At 35.0% G+C, this 13,060-nt stretch overlaps 1 protein-coding gene across 2 annotated transcripts; it reads left to right on the top strand.

Annotated features, from left to right (window-relative positions):
- The first annotated feature begins 3,114 nt into the window (after positions 1 to 3,114).
- Positions 3,115 to 9,039, top strand: LOC5565762 (methyltransferase-like 26). Of its 2 annotated transcripts, none has more exons than XM_001650094.2 (3): positions 3,115 to 3,207; positions 6,509 to 6,547; positions 8,359 to 9,039. In XM_001650094.2, the coding sequence occupies exons 2-3, from the start codon at positions 6,540 to 6,542 to the stop codon at positions 9,017 to 9,019; spliced, it is 669 nt and encodes a 222-aa protein (XP_001650144.1). In that variant the 5' UTR covers positions 3,115 to 3,207; positions 6,509 to 6,539; the 3' UTR covers positions 9,020 to 9,039. The 2 variants fall into 2 exon arrangements, with proteins under 2 accessions (XP_001650144.1, XP_021700917.1); XM_021845225.1 differs by lacking the exon at positions 3,115 to 3,207 and adding an exon at positions 3,272 to 3,295.
- The last annotated feature ends 4,021 nt before the right edge of the window (positions 9,040 to 13,060 follow it).

The following is a 13,060-nucleotide window of genomic DNA, read 5'->3' as shown; positions in this document are numbered from 1 at the left end:
TCTGCAAGATAAATCCACGTAATGCGATTATCTGAAAATGTCGATATACCGTCGCAGTGATAATGAAAATCACCAAATGTTTCAGATTTAGCATATTTGAAACATTTGTGTCCTTGAAGGACGAAAAAATCCAAGCCTACTTGAATGTTGACGTTGCGTTTGAATTGCGCGCATATCTTCTAAGCGTTACCGCATTTGGATTTAATATAAGCGCCGCAATACAGTTGTCGTAAATGAAAGTATAAATAGAAAAATATATTGAACTATAACCAGAATTATAAAATTGCTTCATATTGTTAACTTGATTCATACATGACTTTGAGTGTATTTTTTTTTTCTTCAATTAAATATTTAATTTTTATCTGTCATTTTTCAATCCATGTATGTTCGCTGCAAGTCATCTGTATTAAAAATGATTGGAAATCGGAATTCTGACAAAGAAAATAAAAAATTTCTGATGCTCTTGTTAAATTTTACTACTGATGTCATCATAGGCAAAAGATTTAAATTCTATCATTAAATTGAATTGAGGCTTAATAAAATAATGTATCGCTCAGGGTACTATAAATGTACATAAAACTGTAGCTTTTGCATCACTAAACGACCTAATTCGAGTCAAAACAGTTAAAGTTAACAGAATAAAATATGTTAAATATTGACCAGTTTATGAAAAAATGCAATGTATATGGTACATATATTTTTGCTTTTATGCATTTTAATGATGCGCAATATTATTACCGTAAAACGGGGTACCTTTGATAATGCGGGTAACTTTGATAGTACGTTACCCACCACATACTAAACGAAATACCGTAATTTCTGTTATTCGGTTAAGCAAAACGAATGCAAAACTAAAGAATATTAGTATGACACTTCATGTAAGAGCTGTTTTCATTTGAATTGAGACTATTTGAGGCTTTATAAACGAATTTGAAAAATTGCAACGATTTTAGCATTTTCGAACCGCTTACAAACAATCTGTTCTACGATCATTATTTGATGTTGTTTTGAGTACCGTCGTTGGGGGTGACAATGGGTCAAAAAGGGATGTGTACGATTTATTTATTGAATAACTATCGCAATTTAACTCCAATAAACTTCAAATTTGGTGTGTAAGTACTTTGATGGTACATTAACAACTGTTCAAAACATTAAAGAAAAATATTTATTCACAGCGGCACCACAAGTGAATGAAAAATGACCCAATCTCACCCCATAGAGGGGGTGACATTGGGTCACTGTAATTGAAAAAACTTGTTTTTGATAATATGGTTGCAAAACCATTCACAACTGAAGAATATTGATGAAATACGATGCAAACAAGATGAAAAGATATCTAAGATGTTTGACAAGTATGATAAACCCGCTTAAAAGAACAATTATACCAAAAAATTGAAGAGCTATGAGAAAAAATATGTAAACACAACATTCATCGTCAAGTTTACATAAATTTTCTATTTTTTCCCCTCGAATTGTCTTCAAAGTCTCATCCTCATTGCCATGAAGCCTATTCAGTTTCCCCAAAGGTGTACTGAAACAGTGATTATTTTAATTCTTCGCAAATAGTTAAATTTCGGAGCGACATTCCACGATCAATACATTTCAGGCAGATGTTGATGTCATAATCACGATATTTCAGTGTTCCAACTCATTTGTACTTCCAGGAGATGTTTCTATAATATGAAAACACTGATAAATAATTAAATTAAAAAAAAACAATCCATTTGATAAAGTTTTACGATGTTGCTGCGCACGAAACACAGTTGCTGGATTGAGAAGTTGTCAAAATGCGTTGCATTGTTATTCAATGTATGGAATCCTCAAGTAGACTAGTTTGATGTTTCAGAGATGCTGTATTTAGAAAGAATAAACACATCTTAATGAAAAAGAGAACTACCGGCAACGTAAAATGTCAAAAAAGTGGACTTGCAATTTCATTTACTGTCGTTCTTGCTTGACCCAATCTCACCCCCATTTTTGATGTTTTAGACACCGTACCGAAAAAAAATAAAATTTTTGTTGAAAAATCAAATACATTCCGGAAAATACGTGTGAAGTGTAATGAAAAGACTTTAAACCTTCTACTAATATAACGGTAGAGGTTAAAGTACATGCGTGATACTTTGCACAGGAGAAATTTAATGTTGTAAATTTTATCTAATTTCCTCATACAAGTTTATTGATGTAGTAAACAAAAACTACTATTTCCAAAAATGTATATTGTGATGAATTATGTGTAATAATATGTTCCCAAACATATGAATTATTAATTTTGGTAATATCACCGTTATTAGCTGAAATATTTCATAAATCATATTTTTCCGTTTTGACCCAATCTCACCCCCCAGACCCATTGTCACCCCCATCGACGGTAGTTGATCACTTATCTTTGACAGCCTAGTTATCATAGATCTTGAATATGGTCTCAAATCTCTTAGCGAATATCATTTTCACAAACTGGGACCATTTTTGTAATCTAAGTCAGAAATTTCCATTTAACGTTTAAATCCTAGAGGTATGTAATGCCCTATAAATGTTACGTAGTCCATTTAATTTTGTTCGATTTATACCGTGTACCCTCGTTAATTTGAACGGTACCTCATGCAAACCATCGGGGTTCATTTTTAATTTGAACATCTAGTCACCCTAGAATCGTGTTTCTGGTCACCTCTTTCACTGTTTTGTTTTGATTTTGCGTTCCGTTCCACAGCGTTCCATTTCACTTTACCCCGTTCCATGAGCTAAATGACGTTTGAAGCATTTTTAATTTGAACGATGTGCAAATTAGCGGGGTACAAATTAAAAAGTGTTCAGATTAAATGTGGTCAAACCAACGGGGGTATCCGGTACTCCATTATCAAAGTTACCCCAAAACAGAAAGCTGACTTTCGATTATATGAAATATTATATATCCATTCATAATAAATCTTTTGGCAATCTATCAGCTGCAATCGATGGCCAAGATGCCAGTACTTGTTTTAAAAATATAAATTATAATTATTTGAAACAGCATGCATAAATATTCAAGTTTTCTTCGAAAAAACTATCAAAGTTATCCCGTTTTACGGTACCATTACAATTATTTCGTCTACGGTGCTTTAGAAGAAAACGAAACGTAACGCCTGACAGGGTACTTGTCAAGTTTTCCTGTTTCTGTTTTGATTAACTTGTTTTCGACATTGGAGTATTTGTTTTTGTGTTGCACCGGTAAGTTAAGTGTTTCAATACAAACATTTTGTAAAATTATTCATTGGATTGACCGGTTCAATAACCATGAATAAAGTATTTACAAAAGGTACTCCATGAGTCGATGTTCCATTATTCGACTCATGGAACGATATTAAAAACGAAAAATCATGTTTACTATGATTGTCCGCTCATACAGAATTCCTATAGGATATCTGTTCCATAACACGATATTTTCATGAATTGGTGGTCCCTTCAATATCGTCTTGACTGTATAATTGAATGATTCATTCGAATCAAACGTAGGTCATACAAATCAATTTTAGGTCAAATTGCTACTTTATTGCATCAATGCCACAAATCACTCGAGTTATCAATGGGAAATTGCCATTAATCATTTGAATTATATACCAATCCATAAATGCAATAAACTAGAAAAAAAATAGTCATTGGAGAAAATCGACTCGACGAAAATTGATTATCATGCTCCACATAATAAATTTCAATCATATAAGATGCATTTTTATTTTAAACTAGTGGGCCCGGTAAACGTTGTATTGCATTGTAGCAAGTTCTTATTTTTCGCTCTGCAAGATTTCCATGCAAACTGATAGTTTCGTTTTGTTCCGTTTTTTCGACTTTCCCGTTGAATATCTACTACTACAAAAAAAGTCGGAACACTTCACGAACACTTAAGGTGACGATGAATCGAAGCCAAACTCCTCAAACGGGTGTTCAGTTATCCAGAGTTGAGGTTTGGCTTCGATTCGTCTTCACCTTAAGTGTAAGAATTTTCAAAATCTGGAAGCCTGTTCGCAAGCTATTTTGTGACATACAAACACCACTCCATTTTTATTTATATAGATAGGTAGATATATAGATTAGAATCATTGGCATATTGGCATAAACAAAAAGGGGACATGTCTCACCCCTCCACTCCTATCTTAAAAATTGTTAAGAGAATACAGTCGAATTTAGTTCGTTTCACTATCTTTAGGTGGGCTTCGTTTTAATTGGGCTCCCGTTAGGTGGGCTATAGCCCACTTAAAACGAAGACAAACGTCACATTTTGACATAAATCTCGATTTATCAATGTTGGTAGTCCTGAATTTCTATTGTATTCGATATTTTGACAGCTGAAAACTCAGTCCGATTGGTGAAAGTCTTTCACTAGGTGGGCTACCGTCGAGGGGGTGACAATGGGTCTAGGGGGTGAGATTGGGTCAAAATGGAAAAATATGTTTTGTGAAATATTTCAGCTAATAACGCTGATGTTTCTAAAATTAATAATTCATATGTTAGGGAACATATTATCACACATAATTCATAATAATATACATTTTGTGTACTACATCAATAAACTTGCATGTTGAAACTAGATAAAATTTACAACATCAAATTTCTCCTGTACAAAGTATCACGCATGTACTCTAGCCTCTATCGTTGTATTAGTAGAATGTTGAAAGTCTTTTCATAACACATCACAGGTATTTTCCGGAATCTGTTTGATTTTCCCACAAAAAAAAAATCATTTTTTTCGGTACGATGTCTAAAACATTGAAAATGGGGGTGAGATTGGGTCAAGCAAGAACGATAGTAAATGGAATTCTAAGTCCACTTTTTTGACATTTTACGGTGCCGGGTGTTTTCTTTTTTCATTAAGATGTGTTTATTCTTTCTAAATACAGCATCTCTGAAACATAAAACAAGTCTACTTGAGTATTCCGTGCATTAAATAACAATACAACGCATTTTGACAACTTCTCAAACCAGCAACTCCGTTTCGTGCGCAGCAACATCGTAATTTTTTATCAAAAGGGTGTTTTTTTTTTTTAAATTTGATTATTTATCAGTGTTTTCATATTATAGAAACATCTCACGGACATACAAATGAGTTGGATCGCTGAAATACTGGGATTATGACGTCAACTTCTGCCTGAAATTTATTCATTGTGGAATGTCGCACCGAAATTTAACTATTTACGAAGGTTTATAATTATAATATAATTATAATTATAATAATCACTGTTTCAGTACACCTTTGGGGAAACTGAATGGGCTTTATAGCAATGGGGATGAGACTTTGAAGACAATTTAAGAGAAAAACCAAGAAAATTTATGTAAACTTGACGATAAATGTTGGGTTTACATATTTATTCTCATAGCTCTTCAATTTTCAGTATAATCTTTCTTGTAAGTGTGTTTATCATACTTGTGAAACATCTTAGATATCTTTTTGTCTTGTTTGCATCGTTTTTTGTCAATATTTTTCAGTTGTGAATGGTTTTGAAATCATATTCTCAAAAACAAGTTATTTCAATTACAGTGACCCAATGTCACCCCCTCTATGGGGTGAGATTGGGTCATTTTTCATTCACTTGTGGTGCCGCTGTGAATAAATATTTGTCTTTAATTTTTTGAACAGTTGTTAATGTACCATCAAAGTACATACAAACGAAATTTGAAGTTTATTGGAGTTAAATTGCGATAGTTATTCAAAAAATAAATCGCACATATCCCTTTTTGACCCATTGTCACCCCAAACGACGGTACCGGTTTAGTGCAACGAACGAAAGTTGACTCACTAAAATTCTGCATTATCACGTGGCCTTACCTCACGAGCCTTATTATGATCATTGTAAATAAAAAAAACATACAAATATTGTCCTCTGCTAAAACTGTTCAAAAGCAATTCATTCGATTTTAGAAAATCTTGTTCTTTGAAAGACTTAAAATGTGTTTTGTTGAAGTTTTTTAAATTAATATAATTTTCTAGAAAATCTAATTAGAATAGCTAAGGTTTTACAAGAAAACGGAAATAAATATAGGTTACTGATTTTTTTATCATTGTCAAATTTCCTTGTTATAACACTTAAACTTCATAGTAATCGAACTCAAAATATTGCTATATTTATATGGTGAGATATTTATTTATTTGTAAAGCTCTATCTTCTTCTCATAGTAGGCTAGATTTTTAACTAAATTATTACACCAGTGATAGAACAAAGAAGTCGTTTTCAGCTTATTTATTTATATAGTTTCGAAAATTTAAGATGATAAGGTTAATTTACGGCTCCAGCAACGAGCGATTCTATTGTTGGCATCCAGTTGTAAAATTTTCCAAAATTCACACCATTCAGATTATTTTTATACGCAACTTATTCCGTGTAACTATACAGAACTTTCTCGATATATTCATCGAAGAAAAACTGGATGGCCAAGAATTGAATCATTGGCTGTCGAAGACGCAAATTATCCTATGTAAAAATGCATACCTACGAAGGTAAAATTTAAATCTAAAATAATACGAACTTTCTTTCAGGTCCACCAGCAAGCTAATCCCATTACAACAAATGATGAGGTAAATATAAGTATTCATTTACTCAACCCTTGTAGTACAACATCGCAATCAATTCTGATGAACTTTTCAGCATAAATCACAAATGAGTTTTGATTTTTGATTCATCTATAGATAAGATAGATAATTTTGAATTTTATAATGGTTCCGGATATGGGTCCAAATTTGTAGGGTTATTCCTGAAGGAAATTATGGGGAAAATGCAATTAACCTTATCGAACACTTTATAGAATAAATGCTTAACTGATCTACTTGATATAATGTATCACCTGTTCCAGTTTGAAGATTACTGTGTTTATTACGAGAACATGGGTACCAATTATCGGTTCTGGTAGGGTCCCTTGTGGGACACTTCCAGAAATAATCCACTGAAACCTTTCGACAGCGCAATATTCATGATTTTCTATCAAGAAGTGTACAAATGTGATTTCATAAACAAAAAAATAAAAAAGTAGTTTCGACCATTTTTGGATACTTGTTTATACATAGGTTGTTTTAGGACACTAAATGACAATTTTTGGAACTTGTGTGCCATTGTCATGTGCCGGCTTGAAATTCATAAATTTCCACACATAAGTGCATAGACATCATCTCATATCCTTCATTTTCCTTCTGGCGTTATGTCCCAATCGATACAAAGCTTACGTCTCAGCTTAACGTTTCACAGGTAATTCCACATCAATGACTTGATAATTGATAATTTTCTGCATTTGTATACAATAGTCTCCAAACTGAAATAGGTGATACATTTTGTCCAGTATATCATTCAACAAAGATCTTTTTTGTGTTTCGATAAGATTTCTTGTTTAATTTAGAAATACCCTAGGTACCCCAATAAATTTCCACCTAAATCCAAAATCAACACCGAATTTAAAAGGCGTGAATAAAACATTTCATCAAAATCGATCAAATGACGGCGAAGATACTGAATTTTGAAACTTCGATGACGGCACCCATTACTGTAAAGGTTAAGGTCCAAACTTCGCTCGATGTGTAACCGTATTTTTTATCATTGCACGGAAAAAAAATTCAATAAGCCCTAGAGCATCAGAATATTATTTTCATGGCATTATTACTTTATTATACAATAGTAGTTTACGCTACAAGTTGCAGAATGATAATTTACAATGACTCGTGTCCAACGTCCAAAATGTTGTCCAACGAGGCTCTCCGATAATTTGACAACTGTTGTAAAAATCAAGTTCTGCAACGAGTTGCATACAACATTTTTTGCAACTTCGTAGAAGACCATTTGATGGTATCAGAACTCATAGCGAGAAGCATTCATCATTGTTTTGCGATTTCTGAAAATTATTGTGTAATGCTTTATTACGCAAACCAAAACAATTACGTAATGCAAGTATTTTGTAATATTCATTACGCAACTGATTTCAGTTGCATTATAACTATTACCGCACTGCTTAATTCAGTGCATGAAACTAGGCCGTTTCATGACAGATTGGCGTGATGAAAAACAGCCTATTACGATAGGGAATTTTAAAAAAAATGCAATACAATTTGGGCTAACTAGGGCTGATCAGTTCACGTCTTTCACTTTAATGACTATTAATACAGTCGAGTGGGGTGACACTGCACCACATTTTTTACAGCAAACTATTTATCATCCAAATATTCAAAACTAAAGCAAGCTTTAAAACAACGATTGATTGAACCAATAGGGTTAAAAAGATTAGATTTTCAACACTCATACTAGCTCTCAAAACGACAACTTAGACCTTAGGTCCCTTGATAACCCGCATATATTTGCAATGTGGAACACCTTGACAACTTATCCATTCACCCGCCATTTCTAGCCACATCCGCAAGCTGAGCAACCCCGCAGGAGAGCGCAACAAGGCCCCTATTCTGGAAGTGCTACAGAAGTTCTTGGATAAAAACCGACCGAACCAGAAGCTACTGGAAATATCCTCCGGCGTTGGCCTTCATGCAGCCTATTTCGCTTCGCACTTTCCACAAATCCACTACCAACCGTCGGAGTACGACACATCACTTTTCGGGAGCATAGAAGCATACCGAGCGGAAGCCCAGGCTCCAAATCTCCAGTCTCCCGTACCCATCGATATTTCCCAACCGTGCACCGATTGGACCAACGATCATGGGATCAATTTTGCCAACTCCGGAGAAAGCTACGATTACATGCTCAATATCAACATGATGCACATTTCGCCGTTCCAATGCAGCGAGGGTCTGTTTTGGAACGCGTCTCGATTGCTAAAGCAGGGTGGTTTGCTGATTACCTACGGACCTTATGCTGTGGACGGGAAGCTAACTCCGGAGAGCAATGTACAATTTGATGCTTCGTTGAAGTACCGAAACCCCTCATGGGGCATTCGAGACGTACGTGAGCTGGAGAAACTGTCCAATACGAATGGTATCACTTTGAAACAGATGTTCGATCTGCCGGCTAATAACAAGTGCTTGATCTGGGAAAAGGTTAAGGGGTTACAAAACTAATAAATATGCTTCATCGTGTAGTCAATTGCGTACATCTATATGTGAGAAATCGAAAAATATTGGCAATATTAAGGCCTGGCTCAATCTATAACAGATAAGCATTCTGAGAAGGATCTTAAGATCGTCTTCCATCGAGTGAAGCCAATCGTTGCATTTTACCCTGATTAGTTACGCACCCGGGATCATCCTGAGTTCCTTGTTATACAGGTCGGACTCGATTATCCGGGGACTCGATTATCCGGAATTTTAGACTCGATTATCCGGAATTTGTTTTTTGATGTTCTTGTTTTTCAATTTTTATGCATAAATCTAAGATAATTTGGTTTTGCAATATACAATATGAATGGTTTTGCAGTTTAGAATGTATTGAAGAAAAGGGGTGGGGGGTTGAAAAAGTGTTTTTTTTTTGTGTATGGGAACTGGGGGTAAAATGAACACCCTAAGCTATTTTCATGTTTTCTTGCTTATGAAGCTGTCAGATTCTTCTTCAATTGCTCAGAATTGAAGAAGGATGTTTATGCAATGTAACAAGTTGAAATATTGTGATGGAAAAAGAATGTTATCAACATTATCATAGTTTTGAAAATGTCTTTCCACAGAGTCAATGTTCCAAACATGTGGGTAAAATGAACATACCATGGGGGTAATATGAATATATACTGGGGGTAAAATGAACATGTAGTGGGGGCAGTGGCGCGGGAAGTGGGTAGGACAGGTAGGACATGTACTACGCACGAAAACACCTGGGTAGGACAGTCAAAGGATTGTCCTACCCACGATTCAACAAAACAAATCACTAGCTCAGAAGAAACACGATCAACGTCGTAAGGTTTTCCATTGTATTCTCATGGCTAGTAAAATCTGACATAGTTTGTACATGGCTCTTGAGAAGAACGATTAAAACTATCTGTAATGAAAATCATGGGAAACTAACTGTACTGATTGCTACAACCATACTGATTGCTGCTTCTTTAACCATTAGAAAAATTAATGGAGCAATCCTCTATATCCTTTCAGAGACTAGGTATAACGAGTTCAACAGGCTCTTCAAGAATTTCGTCTCAGATTTCCCGAGGAAAAGCTTCAGGAATTATAAAAGATTTTTATCTAAAAATTTTTCAGGGTCTTCACAGTGTTCTCTCCGGTAGTTTTTCTAGAGATTTCTCTACCATTTCTCCCAGAAATTCTTTCAGCGGTTTTTCAAAGGATGCTTAGAAGAATTGCTTTGCTCCAGAAAATCCTTGAAAATTTCAAAGCTACTACCTCCAGTAATTTCATCAGTTATTACTTAGGTTTTGTTCCAAAACTATCCTAGAATTTGCTACAGATATTTTTTACTGATCCTTCAACCGAATCATCCACTTGTTAGACTTCAAGAAATCCTGCAAGCATTTCTCCGCCTGTTCATGTGAATTCCATCAAGAATTCATCCATGGTTCTTTCCTGAAATTCAGTATTCCTTGAGGGGTTCTTCGAATAAATCTATTTCTTTTATCTAATATTTTTCCCAGCATTTCATCCAAGTATTACTCCTACAGTTTTACCAAACATATCTTGAAAAAGTTTCTGCAATTTGAAAAAATCATTGAAGTCTTCACACCAGTTTATACTACAGCCATTTTTACAATAATTCCTCCAATTATTCCACAAATTTCATAGAGTTTCTGTTCAATGTTTTTCCAGAAATTTCTTTAGAAAATCCTGCAGAATACTATCCCGAGATTCGATTGATTTTTTCCCCATTATCTTTGCAAATTACCGTCGTGCGGGGTGACATTGGTCCATAAGAGTGACTTTGGGCCAACATTTTTACAGCAAGCTAATGCCAGAATAATGAAAACAATGTGTCAAGATTCGAGAATACATTACAAATAGCCAATAGATGGCCATAGATTAGCTATTCGGTGAACCTACTAGCCATGAGAAGCATCGAAAGAGGCGGTCAAAGTCACCCCCTAGGCCCAATGTCACCCCGCACGGCGGTATTCGGAAAATCTTTTAAAATTTGTTTTAAAGGAATCCAGGAGATATTCCGGATATCCTTGTTCATTAAGGGTGACCCCTAAACTTACCGAAGTTTTGTCAGAGGTTACTATATAAGTTTTTTTAGAAATACCTCACTGATTTATTTTTCAGAAAAATTGCCTTGACGTTTCCCTGGAAACATTTCTGGAAGAATTCTTGTAAAAAACTTTCGTTTTGACCGGGAATCATGGAAGATGTCCCGGGGAAATCGATAGATGAGTCACTGGATAAAATCTTGGAGGAGTTATGACTTTCTTAAAAAATTTCTTGTAGATTTTTTGGAGGAATTCAGATGATTTTTGTAATATTTTTTTAGATAAATTACATGTAGGGAAAGTGCACCAGTTATGGACATAGTGGTTCCCTATTTGGCCATATGCGAAATTCGGATAGCTTTCACATTTTTAATCTTTTTGAATGTTTTAACATCAAGATATATCCTATATCTTACTGCAGGGTTGGGAAAAATCTTGAAATTCACTCTACAGTAGCCAAGCAAAGCCAATCACAGTCAGCGAAGCCAGTGAAACTCACGCCCATCGCTGCTGTAGGCAAAAGCCTTGAAAATAGCAAAACACCCGTTGCTAAGGGCAACCCAGAATTACTGTAGAAAAATGTTCTATTTCCCGCTGCATTTCCCGCATTTAGAGTTTTCAATGACACTCATGGTTTGGAAAATTCGTGCACCCAACATAGGCTACTTGATGAGATTCACGTTTTTGAACTACTGTACTGGGAGAGCCACGTGATTTTCGCGAAAATTCAAGCCTACTACTATTACCATTCCCAGCACTGGCTAAAACACAAAAAAAAACTTTTTAAAATGTTGAGACATTCAAATTATCACGTATGGCGAAATAGGGAACCACTATGGCCATAACTGGTACACCTACCCTATGTTCCAAAATCCAGTTAATAGCTAAGTATGCTGTTTCGCTCAAAAAAAGAAAAAAAAACTTTCACTGAATGATCAAGAAATTTCCTGTAGAGCTCCCTTTAAAATTACATTTTTTTCTCAACTGCATACTGCGACCAGAAAAATGTAATTTTCTGGACCATTTGTGGGAAGAAATTTTCCACGCATCGAGATAGGCGATTCTTATTCTTGTCAGTAGCAAACCAGCCTTACTAAAGAAATGTCTGCTCTGATGCTATGAAGAGTCAAACTCTTATCTCCTTACTCCTATTTAACTTAATTTTGTTTTCTTGGTTCCTGTTTGGTCTCTTTTCGGCTCTTTTTATATCTCTTTTTGGCAAGAGGTCTTCTATTTTTTATTTTAAGGCACTCTCGCGACGAAAAGATTTCTTAGTCTTGTGGTAAAGGCTGGCATGGAATTGAGGGATTAGAAGCAAAGGGATGTCAGTGAGAAAAACCTAGTTTTGTGAAGTAACCACCAAAGCACGGTACCAACAAACCAGAAGGCCGTGACCCAGTGCACCGAGCCGTGGCACATTTCATGCTAAGTCAGCAGCAGTCAAATCAGTTGCTAGGGACAAAATGTAGTATAATAAGCTAGGTTAGCAATAATATATTTTCAATGATATAATAACTCCAATAAACGATTAGTCACTATCAGAACTCCGTCCGAGTAAGGTTGCCCGAAGAAGAACAAATAACTCCCCGATAACTTATGCATACCATATTTTGGTATCATACCAGTTGTCAATACCTCATTTTGGTATTATAATGGTATTTGAAAAACACGTTTTAAACAATTAAAAATACTTCATTTTGGTATTCGATAGCTGTTGAGGACTGCTGGAGGTATTGAAAAATTTCACTTTTATATGGAAATCCATCAAGTATTATTTAGGTATTACAATACCTGCTCTAGTTATCAGCTTGGTATTTGTAGAATATGCATGAGGTATTATTTGAGGTATTTTACCTCTTATGCAGGGCTCATTCATACCTCATTCAGGTTGTAAGTATTGGAAATTATCTGGTATGGAATACCTCAATTTGGTATTCTGTAGTTATTTCCTTCTGCTCGGGTGGTTTTTTTTAAAACCCCG

This window comes from Aedes aegypti, chromosome 2 (assembly GCF_002204515.2).
Source record: "Aedes aegypti strain LVP_AGWG chromosome 2, AaegL5.0 Primary Assembly, whole genome shotgun sequence".
Lineage (NCBI taxonomy): Eukaryota > Metazoa > Arthropoda > Insecta > Diptera > Culicidae > Aedes > Aedes aegypti.
This window is presented reverse-complemented; position numbering and strand designations above follow the sequence as displayed.